The following is a 21,154-nucleotide window of genomic DNA, read 5'->3' as shown; positions in this document are numbered from 1 at the left end:
CAATTAATTGGGGGCATAAAAGGAGGCCAACACAGACACTTTTATGCATTATTTAACGTGTTCGCTGTATGCGCTTTGTCAAGGGTGCGGTCAGTGACAGGCGGCGCAGAGTGCTCGCGCGCGTGCAGAAGAGAGGGGCTGTGCAACCGTGCAAGGACTGGCTCAAGCAGCGGCAAGCCATCAGGCCACAGTGTAGAATAAAAACGGGACGCAAAGTTTGGAGCGTGAAATGTCCACCACTGCAATTGGTTGTGGCCACGAGAACAATGCAAGGGCAGAAAAAAGGTGTGCTTAAACACGTTAGGTTTGCTGGAGACGCCAGTTGAAAAGCATCCTTTGGCTCCTGCAAAAGCACTGTTCTACCCCAACCTGCAATATACGCCACGAATCGCAGAGCTTTACTGCCCTGTGATTACCAAAGGGAAGATATAAAAAAAAAGACTTGCATACAAGTGTAATGACAGGGTTACACCTGCTGACATGACAAAGTGACACCTGCTGGCCTGGGAAGGGTTTCACGGGTACAGCCAATCAGAGAAGGAGGCGTATCTGGGGCGAAGGTAACAGGTGGAGTTAGCCGAGATGCTCCGGGAACCTGCTAGAAGGTTCCACGAGAGGGCGTGGCTGGAGGCGGGGCTTAGCCACGCCTGGGGGGATATAAGGGGGAGCGGACCCGGAGCTCGTGTGGGGTCCTGGGTCCTGGCTGTGTCGCTGTTCACCGACACATCTCTCTCCGTCGTCCGGCCACGTGGAAGATCTCCTGCGTGGGTTCCATCGCTGTCATCGTCACGCCGCTAGCCAGCGGCGGAGACGAGTGAGGGCGAGGGGACCATGCCGAGTGATCGGCTGTGCATGTAGCCAGTAGAGGTGTTATTGCCTAGAGTTTTAGTCAGTGAGAGGAAGAACAAGTGTTGGCCTGTCTTGTGCCCAGTGTGAGAAATAAAGAAGTACCCTCTATACGACGTGTCGTGGAAGTCGCTCATTACACAAGTGCACGCACTGTGCACAATTGTGCAAAGCGATGACAGGCACTTGAGGTGGTCAGAGATTGGTCCTGAAGAGAGTAATTAGTCCAGGTTAGCTGGAAAATTAGGAAATGTTACTTCATGGGGCAATACAATAATATCCACAGTTCTTGTATGTGCTTTCCACGGCAGTGTGGCCCAGGCTGCTCAATAAAAGTCAAATGTCATCATTGCACTTTCACGATGTCACCCTCGTCAGTATTAATACATGCATGAAGTGATGTGACTAGAGCACTATTACAAAGTGCATCACCTTTACTTTAAAAAGGTGTTATTCTCATTGTAGGATAACAGCATGTCAGACAGCACTGGGTGCAATCATTATGTGTGTATCTACAAAACGCACGCATTTCAAGATGCTATTCGTGTTTTTGAATTGCATCCTCCTTCAAGTGGTATTGTAGTTTGACCATGAACTAGACGATTATGTGTTGAGTTGATTCAACAAGGGTTGACTTGCTTTGATAAAATGCGTGGATAGGATTTATTTTGAACTTATTGATGTCTAGAGAATGTCAGAGCAACGACATAAATGCAGGAAAGTCTCTCGGTAAGATGACCGTTGTTGACTTCCCACAAAGCGGGACTTATTTTATCTACCCAAAAATGATAGGCTGAGTTGACACCTGACCGTAACCTTTAGCTTGTGGATCTCTAGCGCTCTTCCACAATGCCATCCAGCCTGATCATTTGTAAAGCTAAAGGTACAGCCCCGCAATATCTTGCTCACGTCACTGCTGGCAGAGGGGTTTTCCGCTAGAATGAGCCCCTATAGAGAACATGTGACCTACTCTTCTACAATGAACATACGTCTTGAAAGATGTGGGAGTACACCAGCCGCCGCCATTCGCCACTAAGTGGCGGTGAGGTCACCACAGCACGCGTGCCAGGATGGGTGCACATTCAGGCCACGTGAAATGTCGAAGGCTTGCTGCTGGCATTACTTCACGGGACAGACCCAGGTACCATGCGTCGACTGACTGAGATGACTGGCAGATGCACCACCTGTGATCCCCACTGTGCAAACTTGCTGCATTTTATCCGCCGGCGCTCGCTTCGCTCGTTGTTGTGAGCGTCGCTCCTTCGCTGTTGTTGGAATGCGACTCCCTCCAACTGCCCAGTAGCAGCGTCCTTAACGAGCCTCCTCCACAGAGGCTGATTTTGACACCGCTGGTCCACTCAGCCCCCACATCCTCCTGTATCGCATCAGCTTCCATCTCTTCTCTAGCTCGTGCCACGCCGATTCTAACCCCCTCTATCCGGCCAAACAGAAGCTGCTTGGGCATGCGGGCTACGTGACCCAGCCAGCACAAAGACACCCCGTAAAATAACAGACTTTTGGGCTAAGTGCTGTTAGCCGGCACGGCACACAAGAGGGGTGGATGGCCAGCACCACGGCCGACCGTCTTTGTCATCCTCGTGGCAATGTCTGCACACCGCACCAGGAACTCATTTGAGGCTGAATCGACCTAGGGGAGGAGGCCCAGGACCGGTTCAGATAATCGTCACTGGTGTTGGCCGTGAACGCGAATCGAACTCGGGTCGCCGGGTATCGTAGCGTAGCGTTCACGACACCGCACTTGACCACATACAACCTTAAAATTTAGATTTAAAGCTTTCGTGACTGCAGGGATTCATATTCTTGGTTCTTTCGGTAAAGTCACGTAGAAGGGAAACAATAAAATAATAAAAATATAAAACAATAAAATTCTCACGACGTTTCGACTGCAACACAAGCAATCATCATCATGTGTGAAAAACCGCCACTTTTTCCAATTTTCTTGCTGTGAGTTTCACACCTGATGATGATTGCTTGTGTTGCAATCGAAACGTCGTGAGAATTGTATTGTTTTATATTTTTATTATTTTATTATTTCCCTTCTACGTGACTTTACCGAAAGAACCAAGAATACACATACAACCTGTCAATTGCCGTGTCTTGGTATATGCAATAGATTATATTTCAACAACAAAAAAATCAATGTGTGCATACATTATTTTAGTCAATCCTTTGCTGGATGAGCCATCGCCCATGGCTCTTGGGGATTAATATCCGGGCCCTTGCTTCACGGCGATGATGGTCAGCGGGGTGGTGGAGGTGGCGGGGGGGGTCGGTGGCACGGAGCACACACGTGGGAACCGGGCGATGTATTTTGCTACACTGCCCCCTGCTGACCGCAGAGCCCCACAAGGAAAAAAAGGCTTCAACAACAACAACCCGCCATTCGCTTACGAAGTGGCGGTGACATCTCCACGGCGCGCTTGTGCCAGGCTATGTGCACTTTAAGGCCGAGTGTTGAACGCCCGCTGGCAGGAGGTTACGGGACAGATCCTGTAGGTGCCGTGGGTCGACTGACTGAGATGACTGACCGATGCACCAACTGTACCCCCTACTGTGCCAACTTTGCTGTGTTTTATCTGCCCGACGCTCCGCTCGTTGTTGTGAGCGTCGCTCCTTTGCCTTCCGTTGTTGCTGGAGGGCGACTGCCTCCAACTGCCCAGCAGCAGCGTCCTTCACGAGCCTACTCCACAGAGGCCGATCTTGACACCGCTGGTACCAGTCATCGGCAAGTCCACTCAGCTCCACATTCTCCTGTACACAGGGCCGGATTAATATTTTGTAGACCCCTGGGCTACAGGTACTGAGGCCCCCAGTAATATTTTCAAAAGGAAAACAGAGTTAAAGAAAATTAAATTGTATTTTTTACAAGGCTGACAACAAATAAAGTTCAGCATTCACAAATGAAAAAACTTTCACTTAATCTTTGGAGGCCCTCCAGCAGGCGGAGGCCCCTGGGCTGCAGCTCCTAAAGTCCATGCGTTAATCCGGCTCTGCCTGTACCACATCACTCCAGCTCATCTCTAGCCCGTGCCGTGCCCGTTTAGCCCCCTCGATCCGACCTAACAAAAGCTATATTCTTGGTTCTTTCGGTAAAGTCACGTAGAAGGGAAACAATAAAATAATTAAAATATAAAACAATAAAATTCTCACGACGTTTCGACTGCAACACAAGCAATCATCATCAGGTGTGAAACCCACAGCAAAAAAATGGAAAAAAGTGGCGGTTTTTCACACCTGATGATGATTGCTTGTGTTGCAGTCGAAATGTCGTGAGAATTTTATTGTTTTATATTTTTATTATTTTATTGTTTCCCTTCTGCGTGACTTTACCGAAAGAACCAAGAATATGAATCCCTGCAGTCACGAAAGCTTTAAATCAAAATCGAACAAAAGCTGTTTAGGCATTCGGTGGCTGGGCATGCGGGCTACATGACCCAGCCAACGCAGCCTTGCCTGCCGGAGGAGCTCACCGATGGGACTTTGTCCACACACGCGCGTGAGTCGTTCACGAACACGTGGCATGAGTGGCACGGTGCCGTAATTTTATAAAACGCGCGTTGTGATGAAATATTTTGATGCCATACATGTCCACGTGATAAGCCACTTTGCTGAGCTGTCATTTGTGGCCATGGTCGCTTTTGAAAAATAAGGCAATTAGCTCAGTGGGGCTTTGCCTGGTAGGATGCGGATGGTTTAACAATATTTATATTTACGGGAACCTAAAAAAAACCTGTATTATGGATGAGATTGGTCGCGAAAGCCTACGTGTTAAACTGGATGGTTCAGTGTTGAATGTCTGTGTTTGGGTGATTTATTTGCCCCTTCCACGTGGCCACACGAAGTGGCTTGTCGTTGTTTCTGGAGGAGCCCCGAGGGTAGAGATTCAATCTCCTGGCTCCGCCAATTGGGGTTTGGCCAGGAGACGTCATAGACGCCTGTCCCCCCGGGGCCTCCGGCACAAGCTTATTAGTTACATATTTTATTCGTGGTTTCGTGGTAACATTATTGAAGGTGGAGGGGTTACCAGCCCCTCGCACCCGTCCAGAGCCCCCGTTTAGCCCCTGTGGTGGTCACAGACGCCATGAGAGGAGGGGGCAATCGGAATTGGCCCTCCCCACATAGCACTGTCCACGACAGAGTTGCCCGTCCGGCACCGCGAGGAGGTAGGGGGCGTTCGACACTTCACGTGGCCTCAAGGTGCACATGGCCTGGCACAAGCGTCGTGGTGACGTCACCGCCACTTAGTGGCGAATAGCGGTTGTTGTTATTTGCCCCTTTATTGTACTTTGCACTCCGTTCTGACCCCGTGCCCTCCTGGACATCTGTGCTAAAGGGCTTTGCAGCTCATCGGATTCCCCCTCCAGTTGCGGACAAACATTCCTGATTCTAAAGTAACACGTTGACGACAAGCGGCAGCTCCAGCGCGTGCGGCCCGTCACGTGGAGACCCAAACTCGCGAGTCACGTGACCACCCTCCTCCCCGGAGCGCGCGCCCGCGAGTCACGTGATAATCCGGGGTCGCGCGCGCCCGCGAGTCACGTGATAATCCGGGGTCGCTCGCGCCCACGAGTCACGTGACAGCCAGGATCACGTGGTTGTCGTCACACGCTCAGCATGGCTGGCTTGAGGATGGTGTCGCTGCTGCTCTTACTTCTGGGTGAGGACGGGTCCCGGGGGTCCGAGACTCCCCGTGTCCTCCAGTGTCTCCCCGTGTCCCTCAGTGTCTCCCCGTGTCCCCCAGTGTCTCCCCGTGTCCCCCAGTGACTCCCCGTATCCCCCAGTGTCTCCCCGTGTCCCCCAGTGTCTCCCCGTGTCCCTCAGTGTCTCCCCGTGTCCCCCAGTGTCTCCCCGTGTCCCCCAGTGACTCCCCGTATCCCCCAGTGTCTCCCCGTGTCCCCCAGTGTCTCCCCGTGTCCCTCAGTGTCTCCCCGTGTCCCCCAGTGTCTCCCCGTGTCCCCCAGTGACTCCCCGTATCCCCCAGTGTCTCCCCGTGTCCCCCAGTGTCTCCCCGTGTCCCTCAGTGTCTCCCCGTGTCCCCCAATGTCTCCCCGTGTCCCCCAGTGACTCCCCGTATCCCCCAGTGTCTCCCCGTGTCCCCCAGTGTCTCCCCGTGTCCCCCAGTGTCTCCCCGTGTCCCCCAGTGTCTCTCCGTGTCCCCCAGTGTCTCCCCGTGTCCCTCACCGTCTCCCCGTGTCCCCCAGTGTCTCCCCGTGTCCCTCAGTGTCTCCCCGTGTCCCTCACCGTCTCCCCGTGTCCCTCAGTGTCTCCCCGTGTCCCCCAGTGACTCCCCGTGTCCCCCAGTGTCTCCCCGTGTCCCCCAGTGTCTCCCCGTGTCCCTCACCGTCTCCCCGTGTCCCCCAGTGTCTCCCCGTGTCCCTCAGTGTCTCCCCGTGTCCCCCAGTGTCCCCCAGTGTCTCCCCGTGTCCCTCACCGTCTCCCCGTGTCCCCCAGTGTCCCCCAGTGTCTCCCCGTGTCCCTCAGTGTCTCCCCGTGTCCCCCAGTGTCCCCCAGTGTCTCCCCGTGTCCCTCAGTGTCTCCCCGTGTCCCCCAGTGTCTCCCCGTGTCCCCCAGTGTCTCCCCGTGTCCCCCAGTGTCTCCCCGTGTCCCTCAGTGTCTCCCCGTGTCCCCCAGTGTCTCCCCGTGTCCCCCAGTGTCTCCCCGTGTCCCTCAGTGTCTCCCCGTGTCCCTCAGTGTCTCCCCGTGTCCCCAGTGTCCCCCAGTGACTCCCCGTGTCCCCCAGTGTCTCCCCGTGTCCCCCAGTGTCTCCCCGTGTCCCCCAGTGTCTCCCCGTGTCCCTCACCGTGTCCCCCAGTGTATCCCCGTGTCCCCCAGTGACTCCCCGTGTCCCCCAGTGTCTCCCCGTGTCCCCCAGTGTCTCCCCGTGTCCCTCACCGTGTCCCCCAGTGACTCCCCGTGTCCCCCAGTGTCTCCCCGTGTCCCCCACCGTCTCCCCCAGTGTCTCCCCGTGTCCCCCAGTGTCTCCCCGTGTCTCCCCGTGTCTCATATCCCCCCCCCCCCAGCGTCTCCCCGTGTTTGCGTCTCCTTTGCCCGCGGTCTCCATCTGCCTCTGGTGTCTCCCTGTGGGGGCTGTGACCTGGGTCCAGCCCAGCGAGAACGCCTTTCGCCGCCCCTTGCAATCGGTTCACGATGCGAATCGAGTGGCCGCCCTGAATATTACTGTGAATGTAATAACCTTTGTGACCTAAAACTTTCGTGACTGCAGGAATTCATATTCTCGGTCTTCATTAGTCTCCACCTGATGAAGACCGAGAATATGAAGATGAAGACCGCTTGTGTTGCGATCGAAACGTCGTGGGTTTTTTGCTTTTATTTTAATTTTTATTTCATTTTATTTAAAAAAAAATTAACGTGACTTTACCGAAAGAACCAAGTATATAATGTACTAACCATTATACACTGCCTCGCAGTGGGCGTTAAATCTACGTAATTCGCAAGAGTTAGCCATTGTGTGCTGGCGTCGTGGTCGACTTTTGCCAGCATTCGGAAATTGGCCCGCAAATGACTCACTTTGGATGACACGTGGGAAGTAATGGTCACCTTGCTTGCAGGCCCGTGCCCGAATCGCGGGACAAGCGCGGAGTTCGCCCCCCAGCTGATACCGGGGGTGCCATTTCAAACGTTTGAGATGTGTGATGTGAAGCCCTGCGTTTTAAAACTAAACATCTCTCTCTCCCTGCGTCTCCCTGTGGTTCTCCATAGTCTTTTGTCTCCCTGTGGTTCTCCATAGTCTCTTGTCTCCATGTGGTTCTCCATAGTCTCTTGTCTCCCTGTGGTTCTCCATAGTCTCTTGTCTCCCTGTGGTTCTCCATAGTCTCTTGTCTCCCTGTGGTTCTCCATAGTCTCTTGTCTCCCTGTGGTTCTCGATAGTCTCTTGTCTCCCTGTGGTTCTCCATAGTCTCTTGTCTCCCTGTGGTTCTCCATAGTCTCTTGTCTCCCTGTGGTTCTCCATAGTCTCTTGTCTCCCTGTGGTTCTCCATAGTCTCTTGTCTCCCTGTGCTTCGTCATAGTCTCTTGTCTCCCTGTGGTTCTCCATAGTCTCTTGTCTCCCTGTAGTTCTCCATAGTCTCTTGTCTCCCTGTGGTTCTCCATAGTCTCTTGTCTCACTGTGGTTCTCCATAGTCTCTTGTCTCCCTGTGGTTCTCCATAGTCTCTTGTCTCCCTGTGGTTCTCCATAGTCTCTTGTCTCCCTGTGGTTCTCCATAGTCTCTTGTCTCCCTGTGGTTCTCCATAGTCTCTTGTCTCCCTGTGGTTCTCCATAGTCTCTTACCTCCCTGTGGTTCTCCATAGTCTCTTGTCTCCCTGTGGTTCTCCATAGTCTCTTGTCTCCCTGTGTCCCGTGGTCTCTGGAACTACATTCGGCTCTCGGTTCGTCTTGGCCGTCTGCTTTTGTGTGTGTCCCGTTTGTCTCTTATGTTCCAGTTATTGTGTTCCTCCTGTGTCTCTAATAACATTTTCCCTCGTGTTTTGTCGCCGGTCTATTGTGTTATACCTCAAATGTCGTGCCTCGTGTTCTCTCTCGAGTCGCGCGATTCTCGTCCTGTGTGTTGAAGTTCGGTTGTCGGTAAATGTTTATAACAGAGTGGTTATGAAAAAAACAAGAATAGGTTTTACACTTTCTGGCAATAAAACAGTTGCGTTAAGATGTTTAAACACCACATATAAACCTTTTGCAAGGCATCAAGTTCGCATTTAACCACACGTACTTGTGGTGAACCTGCAAACAAACATGCCCTGATGATTTAAAGCTTTCGTGACTGCAGGGATTCATATTCTTGGTTATTTCGGTAAAGTCACCATGTAGAAGGGAAACAATAAAATAATAAAAAAAATATATAAATTTTTATTGGTTTATATTTTTATAATGTTGTTTCCCTTCTACGTGACTTTACCGAAAGGACCAAGAACATGCTCTGATGATCTATGCATTGTTTTTAACCTGATTGTGTCTGTACCAGAGAGAGACAGCCTTCTTTAGGGCCTCGTCTCACCAGTGTCAGACCAGAGAACGATGAAACGCGAACAGTACAAAGACAATGCACCTATCAAGAGCGTTTATAGCTCGGGGTGAGCAGCCGTAAAATGGGACCTACTTTTAATAGTGGCAAGAATGTCCCAGAGAGTGGTTATTCACACGTTTGCCACAAGTTGGGACAAGTTAGGTGACGCAACTGCCCTCGGCGTTGGTGACAAGGTGGTGTCCTGCACTATGCCACTATATACAGTTTACGGTTTTTGTGATGTGAAGTCCATTTCCCCAAACTCGTATGCTCTACTGCACAGTAACCATTCGATCGACAGGCCGAGTGTGGTGGGCGTAAATTGTGGGTACAGTATTCCCAATTCTGTCGACGTATTTCCTTTTAGGGTGGAGACCGCTGCACCAGCGGTGGCGTGATTGCAAATTACAGCCTTTTAAAGATCCAAGCAAAAACGCCAAATTGTAACTGCAGGCAGTGGGTGTGTGGATGCCGTGTTTACTTGTGATAGTCGATGTGAAACTAGTCACTTCCCACTTGACTTTTCCTTGTCATTCCTCGCGAGTGGCAGGTACTGTACTGAACCGGACCGCTTGGAATCTACAAACATGAATCTGTCCGATCTGCGTTTCAGATGGGCACAAGTGTGTCTTTGAAAGCTGGTATAACACTCGTATTTGATTTAATCTCCATATATCATACTTTCCTAAGCTGTGCTGGTTAAACAGGTAAAATTGTATTTCATGACAACTGTATACATTGAATATATCTTAATGGGGGTTTTATTTTTCTATGAAAGCCTCAGGACTCTTTTTCAGGACTCTTGCTTTGGGATGTTTTGCCAATTCCATGAATGAGTGGCTTCATGGGGGAGACAACCGAGTTGCATAAGGCACTGAGCCCCACACGGATGGATTCAGTCCGTTCATGTTTTTCCAATCGTATGCTTTGTGATTGGGAAGGAAACTAAAAAAAAACCCCAGAGAAGAGACCCACACACATGGGAGGTTCGTAATATAGATGGGTTCGGAGTTTACTTTGCAGTTTTACCTCTTGGTCACTCTGAGCCCTTGCAGGTGGCTGTTCCAAATGCACGAATCTCTCTGATTCCCCAGCTCTGTCTCCCTGTGCAGCATTGCAGGCATGTGTCACTTCACAAGGAATACAAAATAAAATTGTACAGAGATTGTTTACCCTTCGATATGATCTATCCGCACGTGATGCCACGACATCGTTCGTCAGTCGCACGTTACCCAAGAACATGGGGACGTGAAAGGGAGATGTGGGCACAGTGATAGGAGTACAGTGAAAAAGAATGTTACATTGAAGTTGTTGCTCTGCATATATTTCGGCAATACGAAAAGTGCAAAAGAAATGTGAAGACAATGTGTGGATGGACCAATATCAAAGTTTCAACATAACTCGACTGAAAAGCAGCTGCTAACACCCCCATCCAAAAGCTCCCCGCTTTAGACTTTGGATACTTTCCCTTCGGTTTAACTTAGATTTGACTTGAACTGGTAACTGCAGTTGTGTGGCAGTTACTTTTCTGCAAATATTCTGAAATGTCCCATGTTAAACACTGCAACTCCCTTGTGTCTGCTTTACAGTTCGGTTGCAAATCACTGAACCTTTGTGGTGAGTCATATCCGATTGTGTTAATACTGGAAATCAGTATACATTTGGCAGTCTTGTACAATGGCACATTTTATTTGTTATTGTGTTTGTGTATCACTGCCACCACAGTATGACTAGATAATTTGTGTTTAATGCCTGCTTTACTGGAGGACCTGAGACCTGACCTTTCCACCCTATCCCTTACAGCCCAAGGAGCTTACTCAAAACGGACAGCGGATCTTGGCAAGGAAATGCGTATTCTTGGCCTATTTATAAAATAATAATAAGAGCATTTATCGACTCAGTAAAGTATCACAGAGTTTGAATACGGTTTCAGGAGTATCTCGCTAATTGTCGCAGTCGAGGGGTGTTTTACTGCGTGCGTTTCCGTCAGACTGTTGTAACATGCCAAATTAACCCTAGCCCCTCAGTTTTTAGCACACGTTCGCAGACGATTGTGTAATTCTCTCATGGCCCAGTCTGCATATACGCATCACCTTCCAGAAACGGATGTTCCTACTGTGTGCTGTCTGCAGCTTCGGCAGAGGCGAGGCCCTCGGTGGACTCGGTGGTGGATCCACCGAAGTTTGGAGATGTCTACCACATCTCGGGTAAGTGCCGCCCGTGAGTGGCTGTACATATGTTAAACTTTTTTTCGCACAGTACCCAGCCAACCGCGCTAATCGGAGCTGACATGAGGTGTCCTCACAAATGGCTGTGTGTGGCGTGGGACTCATGAGGGCGGCATGTGTTGTCTGTCTGTGTGCGCTCGACCTTCTGGTAGGGAGCAGTGGCACTCATTAGCGTATTGTGCTACACACTCGGTGACCCGAGGTATTGCCGCATCGGTGGTGATTGGCTGAACCGGCTCTGAGTCTCTAGGTCGAATTAGCCTTAAATAAGTACCTGGTGCAGTGTGTAAACATCAGCACTGGAGCGTCAAAGCTGGCTGGACTTTATGGTCGCCTTACCAACCCCTCGTGCGTGTGCCAGCCGTTATATGTGCTCGCTAACAGCACTTTCCCCCAAAAGTTTATACAGGCTACATAGGGGAATCCTTGTCCTTTGTGCTTATGCATGTGTGTGCAATTGTCCTCACAGGAGTGCTGCTGCTGCCCTACGCTGAGATCGAGGAGCCGTTCAAAGCCTGGTTCAACTTGACTGGCAAAGTCAGCAGGATCGATTACTATGGTGGTACGGAGCACTTTGGCAGTACAGGGCAGGGTCGAATACATCCACTGTATGGAGCAGGCTTGAAAATTAAAACCGTATGGAGCTGGGTTGCTTATTAACATCACAAAGAGCAGAGTTGGATATCGTGATGGTACAGACCTGGTTTGAATACTTTGGTATGGAGCAAGATCACAAACTACAGGCAGAACCTCACCTGTTTCATCATCTCATCTCAAGTCTTCTCTTGCCGAGGTTTCTCTATATCCGTCGGTGTGACCTTGGTTCTGTAGGTCAGGTGCTCACGTACCAGCACGCCTCGGAGAAGGAGTTTGGCATCGCATACAAGATCAGTCCTGAGACCACGGAGGATGTAGTGAATGTGAAGAAATGCTTCCATATCAATGGCACCAGCGCCAGTCCTGTAGCCACCCAGGCCGTCATTCCAGATCTCACTGGCTTCCAGGTGCGTCTTCCAACTTGTTGATATCATTAGCGTCACCATTATCGCCATCATCATCAGCCATGATCAATCCACTGCTGGGTTGAACGCCTCCTTAAACCATCGTCATCCTTCATGGTCTTGCAGTGCAGGATTTCATCCAGCGTTTCTGCACGAGGCGATTTCATCGCTACATCTGCCTGGTGGATGCACTCTCGAGCGTATACTCTCCCTTGAGTGTCACCTGTTGACATAATAACTCTTTATTTACACACAGATGATTCAAGTATCAATTTAACTGTCTTGACATCTTTTAGCCACCGCTCAGTCCAGCGTGTGCTTGGGAGTTCCGCGCCGCTTCGAACTCCGCGTGATCCACAAAATCCTTGCCTCCTAAATCACGGCACCCATGTGTGGGACGCGGCTCTGTTGTGTCTCGTCGCAAACAGCCGGCCGGCTCGGAGTTGCTCCGCGGCCGGCACTGCACGGTGTGGAGAAACGTGACGTACCAGGGGAAGAAGAAGGCGACGTACACGCTGTGGGTGGGCACCACCGCCTCCGGGGAGCCCGAGCCCGTGCGGTACGAGATGCGCGGCTTCAACACCCTGCTGGGCTCCCACGTTGACAAGTACAACGTGGACTACCACACCATCAGTCACAAGGTGGACCCTGCCGTCTTCCAGCTTCCCAAAGGTGACGGCCACTGCTGGCCCATTAAACGTCCCGGTGTTCCGTACGTCAGATGTGGCAATGCTGCTGTAATATCACTAATCCCACAGTCTTCACCCAAACCCAAGATACAACTTTTATATTAAAAAAATCATGATTTTCTTTTTTTATTTAGGCAACCTCATTCATGCATTGATGATGTTATCTGAGCTGAGGCGCACCGTTGGTCAGACTCGGTGGAGCAGCCGGGTAACATTTTGCCATCAGAAGTGAGATTGTTAAGTATCGCAGAGACCAAATGCACGATGTATATTCCACAACTCGATGAGCTTTGATTTCACCATCAAATGTGGTGGTGCCAGGTATTTTTGACTTCTTGCTCTTCAACCCATGAAGACCACACTTGGGAACAAGCGCTCGCTGACAGCGCAGCGTGAGCGATCAGCTGATGTAGCTCCGTCCTCTCTCCTCCTCGTCCCCGTGGACGCAGGCACCAAGTGCGTCGGGTTCCCAGGCCCTGGGGCCGAGCACTCGCTGCTCGCAAATCCCATGGCGCAGTACGTGCCCAGCGAACCGAGCGCCGTGGACGACACCCACCAGCGTCTCTTCGAACACTTCACGAGCAAGCACGGGCGGGAGTACCCGCCGGGCAGCCACGAGCACGAGCGCAGGAAGACCAACTTTGTCCACAATCTCCGGTTTGGCTACCCTGCTGTAACTTGCTGACCCACCCCTACTGGACTTGTGTGAAAAAGAGCTTCATCGGATTCCTCCAGTCTAAATAAATTTTCGTGATTTTGTCTCTGCACAGGCAAGTGCTGTGGTGGTGGACGCAAGATGTACTTGTGTTGTTACATTACTTGTGTTGTTACATATAATGCATTTGATTGAAGTAAATGCCTAAAGTCGTCTATTCGCGACCTCGTAACCCAGCAGATCGCTGGGTCGCAGGTGTGTGCCACTATGCCCCGCTCACAATGTTCCGACCGTGAGTCGAGCTTTCTGAATCAGCGGCACTTTGTTAGACGCCTTCGGCTCACGCTCGCGGTTACGCTTCAGGTTCGTCCACTCGGCGAATCGTGCCAACCGCACGTACACGCTGGCGCTGAACCACCTGGCTGACCGCTCGGTAGAGGAACTGGCGCTGATGCGGGGTCGCCAGAAACCCACGACCCCCAACAACGGCCGCCCCTTCCCGGCGCAGAACTACGTGAATGTGACACCGCCGGACACCATGGACTGGAGGCTCTACGGTGCGCGCGCCGCTTACACGCCGAGCGTTCGCGCCCTCGTCGCAACTCTGCGTCTTGCTCGGCGCCCACGTGCACTGCCTGCTGATGCGTGATTTGCATTCTCTATGCACACCTCCGATTAGCACGGTTGGCTACATACGGTGCGAAAGAAATTCAATAAACATGTGTGCTCTGTGTCTGTGCGCTGCGTGTGCGATGCACGTGCTGTGTGCGATGCACGTGCTGTGTTGCCTGCGCAGTGCACCTGTGCATGAGCTGTGTTCTCTGTGCTTGATGTTTCCTCTGTGTGTGCCAAATACGTGTTCTATATATATATAAATATCGGTGTGTGTGCGACGCATGCTGTGTGCCTGCGCTTGATTCATGTTCTCTGTGTGGCATGTGTTCTCTATGTTCTGCGCGTGCTGTGTGCCTGCGTGTTGCTATGCATGTGATGTCTTGGTTTCAAGCTTTCCAGTCCACGATATGTGTTCTCTATCCATACTTGTTTTGCATTTGTTCTCTGTCCCGCAGGGGCCGTGACCCCCGTGAAGGATCAGGCTTGCTGTGGCTCGTGCTGGAGTTTCGCCACCACTGGGACACTGGAGGGGTCCCTCTTCCTCAAGGCAAACCCTCCCATCCCCTAGTGCCTGAGCTGGGAGCAACGAGCACCGAGACCCCGTAGTCCATGGGCCGGAGCAAGAATCGTACCGATTTATTTATGCGGCTGATAAGAGTGAATTACTTGCTAACCCCCACTCATTTCAAATTGTTGTTACATAATACACTTATTTTTGGCCACGTGAAAAAATTGTAACCACTAAAGTTATGCCACCTCAGGTGGCCACCACCAAGGTAAAGTGTCTGGGTTCACGACCTATTAGCTCAGCCTAGAGGAAGAAGAGGGCATTGGGGTGTCTCGTGGGGTCACCAGTGCCACCCTAATTCCGCCGGCACCTTCCACCCAAACTCCCGCTTCTAAAAACGGATTCTTGTGTTCGCAATCTACGCATGGAACAACTGAGCATGAGAATAGATGATTCACAACGTATCCAAATGATACACTTGAGTGACACTTGGGCTAATTGACTGGATACATTGTTACACATGGAACAGAAAGAAACGAGAACACAGGAGAAGGCAACAATGATGAGAAATAAAACATCGAAGCGTGACCCTAAATTACTGGGGGTGGGGGGCTGAGGAATTGCCGAACAAAAGCCAAAGATTATCGACGACGGCAGGAAAACCAGCGCGGCAGCTCGATTCGCTACCTACGTAAAGTGCGCGTGTTCTGACCTCGTTGTTGGGTGAATGCAGCGGGACTGGTCAGCGAGTCTGGGAGGCCAAGCGTCTGTTCGTTTCGGGAGAGTGGCCATTCAGTCCCCTTAGCACCTGCGTGGGGAAACTGTCCGTGTGTGGCCAGCGGCCGCCTGAGGCCTACCACTTTTGAAACGGCCCCGCAAACGATATTTATCCATCGCTGCAAACATCTTCATTCGTCGCTGTTCCTAGAGGGTGGAATGTTTTCAACCTGGCACCAACACTGTGTTGATAATTTTAGCGCACCTGCTCACGTCTGTCAATGCATAGGCCTATTCCAGTGGCAGAAGTGACTGACGTGCGTGCGTGCGCGTTTTTGGTATTTGGCAGTGCTATTGGCCCACCTTTAGCAAAAACAGCAGGACACAGCGATGGACACAACCAGAACTTGGGTCAGTTCTAATTATACCTGCAGCAGTATTGTTAGTTGAAATTACAGTGATACACCAATTGCAAATCATTACGAATGACACAATTACATTTGTAATTGATCCCAGGTCTGCATAGTGTGCGTTTGGAGCTGTAACCTCATGCTGTAATGGAAGTGAAATAATACAATTCACGAACAGTGTGTTAAGTAAATATTTATCAATCCAGCCCACAGATGAAGGCCCCCCCTATGCCCGTGTCATTTACAATGAACTTTGTTATTTTGCGGTACTATTCATAATGGAAATTTTACATTAAAACAGCCGAATTACATGCATACGGCGTGTTTCCTACTGACTTTAAATGCGTATCTAGGTCTGCTTTTGTGCGTGCGCGTGTATAGGTACACCAGTGAACCTGGGTGTATGTCTCCATACCTCCCGCATGCATGCATCCGTATACTTGAGTGTGTGCGTGCACTTATATTTGCACGCGTGTGCGTGTGTTTACTTGTCTGTGCATGCGTGAGCTCGTGTGTGTGTGTGTGTGCGCGTGTGGCAGACAGGGCAGCTGATCCGCCTGTCGCAGCAGATGCTCGTCGACTGCACGTGGGGGTTCGGAAACAATGCGTGCGACGGTGGGGAGGAGTGGCGCGCCTTCGAGTGGATCATGAAGCACGGCGGCATCTCCACCGCGGACACCTATGGACCCTACAAGGGACAGGTGCGTGCGCCGTTTTGCTCTGCCGCTCGACCCAGCCAGGTTCATCATTGTCATCTGCCATTGTCCATCCACCGCTGGTTGAAGTTCCCCTCAGGCTGTCTCCATCCCATGTGGAACTGCGATGTTTCAATCCACCTAGAAACTGCATACCAGCCGATTTCATCGCTCCCATCTGGACAGTGAGATCAGTGTGGTTGTTTTCATCGTCCTTCTACTGCCTAAACTAACATGGTGCTCAGTTTTGACTCGTTTGAGTTGGTGGCATCTCAGATGTCTTACGAGTTGCCGTGTATCCACTGTCACAGTGGTGGCATTGAGAGTCTTGCTGCTGCTGCCGCTGCTGCCTTGTCACCCCACGCAGAACGGCTTCTGCCACTACAATGAGACGGAGCGCGTGGCGCGCATAGACCACTACGTGAACGTGACGTCGGGCGACGAACAGGCGCTCCGCTTGGCCATTTTCAAGAACGGCCCTGTGTCCGTGAGCATCGACGCCGGCCACCTCTCCTTCGCCTTCTACAGCAACGGCGTCTACTACGAGCCAAAGTGCCGTGAGTGACCCCCGCAAAATGTTCCGTGAGCTCCAACTCAAGCGTCGCGCTGCGTGGGGTGACCAGGTGACCAGGGTGAAGAAATTAATCCATTCATCGACTGCTGGCGATTCCTTAGCCTGCACGATACGTGCATAGGTTTGTGTGTTTTAAGAAATTATATTATTTGGGGGTAGCCAGGCGGCTCAAAGGTCAGAACTCTCAGCTGGCACTGCACAGATGTTGTGATTTTAACATGGGTTTCAACTACCTGTAATTAAATCGGGTTCTCTATTGCAGTGAGGTTCAGGTCTGAACCCCAATCACCAAATGTTTTATTAACTTAACTTGAATACATTCCAGCTCCTTAGAATTAAAATCGTCAGTTTGACTGTCATGCATTCAATATTAGTGTGTAGCAGGGTGGGTGCGAAAGGTGCCGGTGCCTACCACTGAAGGGTTCTCAGAGGTAGCTCTATGGTGCCTCCTTCTGTGGAACATTATTCTTTGCTTGGTGTAACGTTATTTCACCCAAGCATACCTTCAACCTTCTTAAAAGTTTCCAAAATGTTTCCGATCGCTTTCCTCTGGCCATAGAGGGAACGGAGGCAGAGAGGAGGTGGGCGGGGGGAGTGAGTCGGGGAGGGGAATGACGTGAGAGAGTATCCGGGCCCACGTTTCCTGCACGGCTCGCGACGAGCCGAGCTAAGAAAGGAGCCGCGCCGGGTCGTAATAAACAGCTGCCCGGTGGCCGTGGAAGCCGTAGCGCGTGTGTGTGTGTCCGTGTCCTCTGCCCCCGCTTGCACCTCCCCCCCCCCACCCCCTTCCCGCGCCTGCAGATAGCAAGGTGGACGACCTCAATCACGCGGTGCTGGGGGTGGGCTACGGCACGCTGGACGGGGAGCCCTATTGGCTCGTCAAGAACTCGTGGTCCACGTACTGGGGCAACGACGGCTACGTGCTCATGTCCACGCGCGACAACAACTGCGGCGTCACCACGGACGCCTCCTATGCCGTGCTCGCCTGAGTGCGCCGGCTTCGCCCCGATCGTGAGCAGAGCCACTCGCAGGAGATTTCAGGGTCTTGCCCCCAGCACGCCGGCCGCTCACCCCCCCCCCCCCCCGAGCCATTGGAATCGGCTTGAGAAGATGCGATTAATCTCGACGCCATTTTGCCGATCGCAGCTGCGCTACAGTTGCCGTTGAGTTTTTGGTCTGCCAAAGTATCGTTCAAAATACATTTCACTGATTTCGTGTGGTTTAGACTTGATTCGAAGCTTTCGTGACTGCAGGAATTACTCTTTGGTTTTTTTCGGTGAAGTCACGTATAAATGAGAAATAATAACGTCGTACGCTATTATGTTATTTTATTATTTCTTATTTATACATGACTTTACCGAAAAAAAAAGTAATTCGTGTGGTTTGTTTAATTTTCATGATCTTGGATGATTGTGATAGTTTTGTATTCTGAATTGGGTGTGGTTCTGGTGTAAAGGGGTTTGTTGTCTTTGGAATATTTTTTTATTAATTTGTGGGACATTTTCATGAAAATATGAAGTGCTGTTCTAATGAACGTGCATGATTTCGAAGGTATATTTGTTGTTAGCCTTTTACAATCTTGCACATGTTTTATTAACCTCATCAAATGTCCGAATATTAAAAAAATGAAAAGCGCAATGTCAAATCCGTTGAAAATACACAATCTTGTTTGCAAATCAAAGCATATTACATTTTAAAAGATTGCACATACAGCCATATGCTATATGCAGCATTGACACATTAAAGAGCATGGATAGTGATAATTGTAAAAGTATGAAACATATTGCCTGTGCTTCCATGGAAATATTCTCAGAAGTCTCATACAAGTGCTTCGGGGTTATTTAGTCGTAAATACATCCCAGCACTTGTCTGTAAAAAAGTAAGGATAGATCTATGCCGTTGTTCCCAAAAATGGAAAGTGGAATTTGTGCTCCTTGCGCACCGGTCAGTAGGTGGTGTTCATGCATTGAGAGAATGAGGTTACGTGTGCTAGATCATCGTATTTGGTGATTGGCCTCATTTCATATTCTCAAAAGTTTCTCAAAGTGTCGGAATATCCCGAGTTATCTTGAAATCAATGGCGAGGTGTGAATAATTTTTAAGATTTCAAAGCGAATAAAGGATTTTTGAAATATGTCGCGCTTGTAACCTAAATCTTCACCGGTGACTCTTGATGCGAGGGTGGATTCAAACTGGGTTTCTGGCTTGCGTTGCGTGAACGTCGCATGCTTTACTACGTTAAGCGAAACACCTTCACACGACTGCTGCTGTGCTTGACAAGACACAATGGGTCATCGTGCTTTTCTTGATGCCTCTGCAGCAGAGTTGGCCCTGTGTTTGTCTTTTGATGTGGCGTGGCCAGGTGCAGTGCAACTCGGGAGTTACGAGGCCGGCCTGCTCGGTGCTTCTCGTTGCCTTCGCAACGGCAAAACACGATGTTTGGCGTGCGTGGTGTGTCGTGCGTGTGTGACCACTGTGTCGGAGACCTTGCCTGCCAATTAATTTAACGTTCTTTAGTTGAACCTGGTTTTCCCAGGATCATCCTCTGGGGTTGTTGTCCCGGGAAATCTTTAAAGTTTTCCCAGGGCATCAAATGTTAGGTTTTTTTTGTCAGTCTCACAACAAGACACTGAAGACGATGCATTTACATGGAGTTCCCTCTTCTGGTATTGAGATTGAAAACTAATTGATTTAGAACTGCTTTTTGTTTTAAGTTGTCCCTCCCCCGCACTTCCGATGAGCACGGTTGGCTACGTATGGTGCGAAAGAAGTTCAACATTCTCTCCCCCTATGATGTCCCAGTTATTTTGTGCAACCCTTCTTACACCCCTGTTAACGTCAAAGTTTAAATGGCAAAACGGCTGTGCTTTCCACCCACCTCGATAAATTGTCACAATCCTCGGTCACGATTTGGTATCATCATCATGTGCATGCCCCTCGGGGCGTAGCAGTCCCCACGATCCGCCACCAGGCAATCCTCTCCCGCGCTAGCAGCCACGCTGAATGCGAGCCAAGGCCGTGGTGTCGAAGATCCAACCTCGGTCGTGCGTGTCCACGTCGGCCGTGGTGGTCTCCCCCGAGGGCGCCTCCAATCCCGACAATCACGCGCAGGCGTCTGTTGTGATCTGTTGATGCGTCCGCCCGGACGTGTCCCGAAAGCCCGAGTCTTCTGGCTCTGGCCGTTGCATGCACCGTCGGGCATCCCGTGCGAAGACGGACCTCGGTATTGGCGACGTTCACCGAAGTGGATGCGAAGTTTCCGTCGCTCGCGGGCACCACCGGTCGAAGGCATCCAGCATCTTGCTCAGGGACGCCGTCATTGACCACGTCTACTCTTGTACGGCTCAGTAGTACGGGGAGGATTGTATGCGTTGTATTGCCGAATCTTTATTGCTGTTGTAAAATTGGAGCGCCAGGTGTCTTGTCGAGCTGTCTCGCGTGCGATTGAGATTCGCCTTTCTGCCTCGATGCTTCCAGTGTGTCGCATAGTGCAGTCGCGATGTGAAAGCTTTTACCAATTCAATCAACATCGTCCGCTATTTCCACTTCAGGAAAGTTGTGCGGCTGCTCAGCAGTGGTCTGTGTTTTTTGTTTAGCCCAGTTTATTTCCAGACCAAATGGGAGGGCTTCACTATGCATGATCTCCAGGGCCAGGAGTAAAAAAAAAACTTCAAGCATTTCAGCTTAGCAAGGCAACATCATCTGCATAGTCCAGGATGGTGAGCGCCTCTTTGCTCAGGGTTACTCCTGGCAGGCCTTTGTGGACCGTGCCCTGCAGTATTCAGTCCAGAGGGGCAAGGGACATGATCGGGGCAACGGTGCAGCGTTGCCTTGCCGCCGCTTTGGATACTGCACCACCCGGAACAACTCTCCGTCTCCACGAACGCAACCGGGTTGTGTCTGTGTAGAGCTTCTTCAACAGATTCACGATCTTTTGCTGGCACTCCAATGCTTGTGAGAGGGGCAACCCAAAGAGCTTTAACGGGTCGACCGAGTCGCAAGGTAACCCTGAGATCTACATGGGCTACCGAGAACGGATGCCGAAACTCTCATTGTATGGGAGGTCAGTGTGGTGATGCGGGGTGTGTTCCATGCGGCGCACTTCTAAAAGTTTAATTTTTGACTTGCCAGCAAAATTCGGGCAAACAACTTGCTATTATTGGCACTGCAAGAGTCG

General features: G+C 50.8%; 1 protein-coding gene across 1 annotated transcript; it reads left to right on the top strand.

Moving 5' to 3' along the window:
• The first annotated feature begins 5,382 nt into the window (after nt 1–5,382).
• On the top strand, nt 5,383–19,113 carry LOC116951344 (digestive cysteine proteinase 2-like). Its single transcript, XM_032969876.2, has 11 exons — nt 5,383–5,524; nt 11,018–11,092; nt 11,583–11,675; nt 11,945–12,117; nt 12,543–12,786; nt 13,253–13,460; nt 13,822–14,015; nt 14,529–14,620; nt 16,248–16,409; nt 16,771–16,960; nt 17,779–19,113. The coding sequence occupies exons 1-11, from the start codon at nt 5,482–5,484 to the stop codon at nt 17,964–17,966; spliced, it is 1,662 nt and encodes a 553-aa protein (XP_032825767.1). The 5' UTR covers nt 5,383–5,481; the 3' UTR covers nt 17,967–19,113.
• The last annotated feature ends 2,041 nt before the right edge of the window (nt 19,114–21,154 follow it).

Source organism: Petromyzon marinus, chromosome 3 (assembly GCF_048934315.1).
Source record: "Petromyzon marinus isolate PM22_M1 ecotype Great Lakes invasive population chromosome 3, UKy_Petmar_22M1.pri1.0, whole genome shotgun sequence".
NCBI classification, from domain to species: domain Eukaryota; kingdom Metazoa; phylum Chordata; class Hyperoartia; order Petromyzontiformes; family Petromyzontidae; genus Petromyzon; species Petromyzon marinus.
This window is presented reverse-complemented; position numbering and strand designations above follow the sequence as displayed.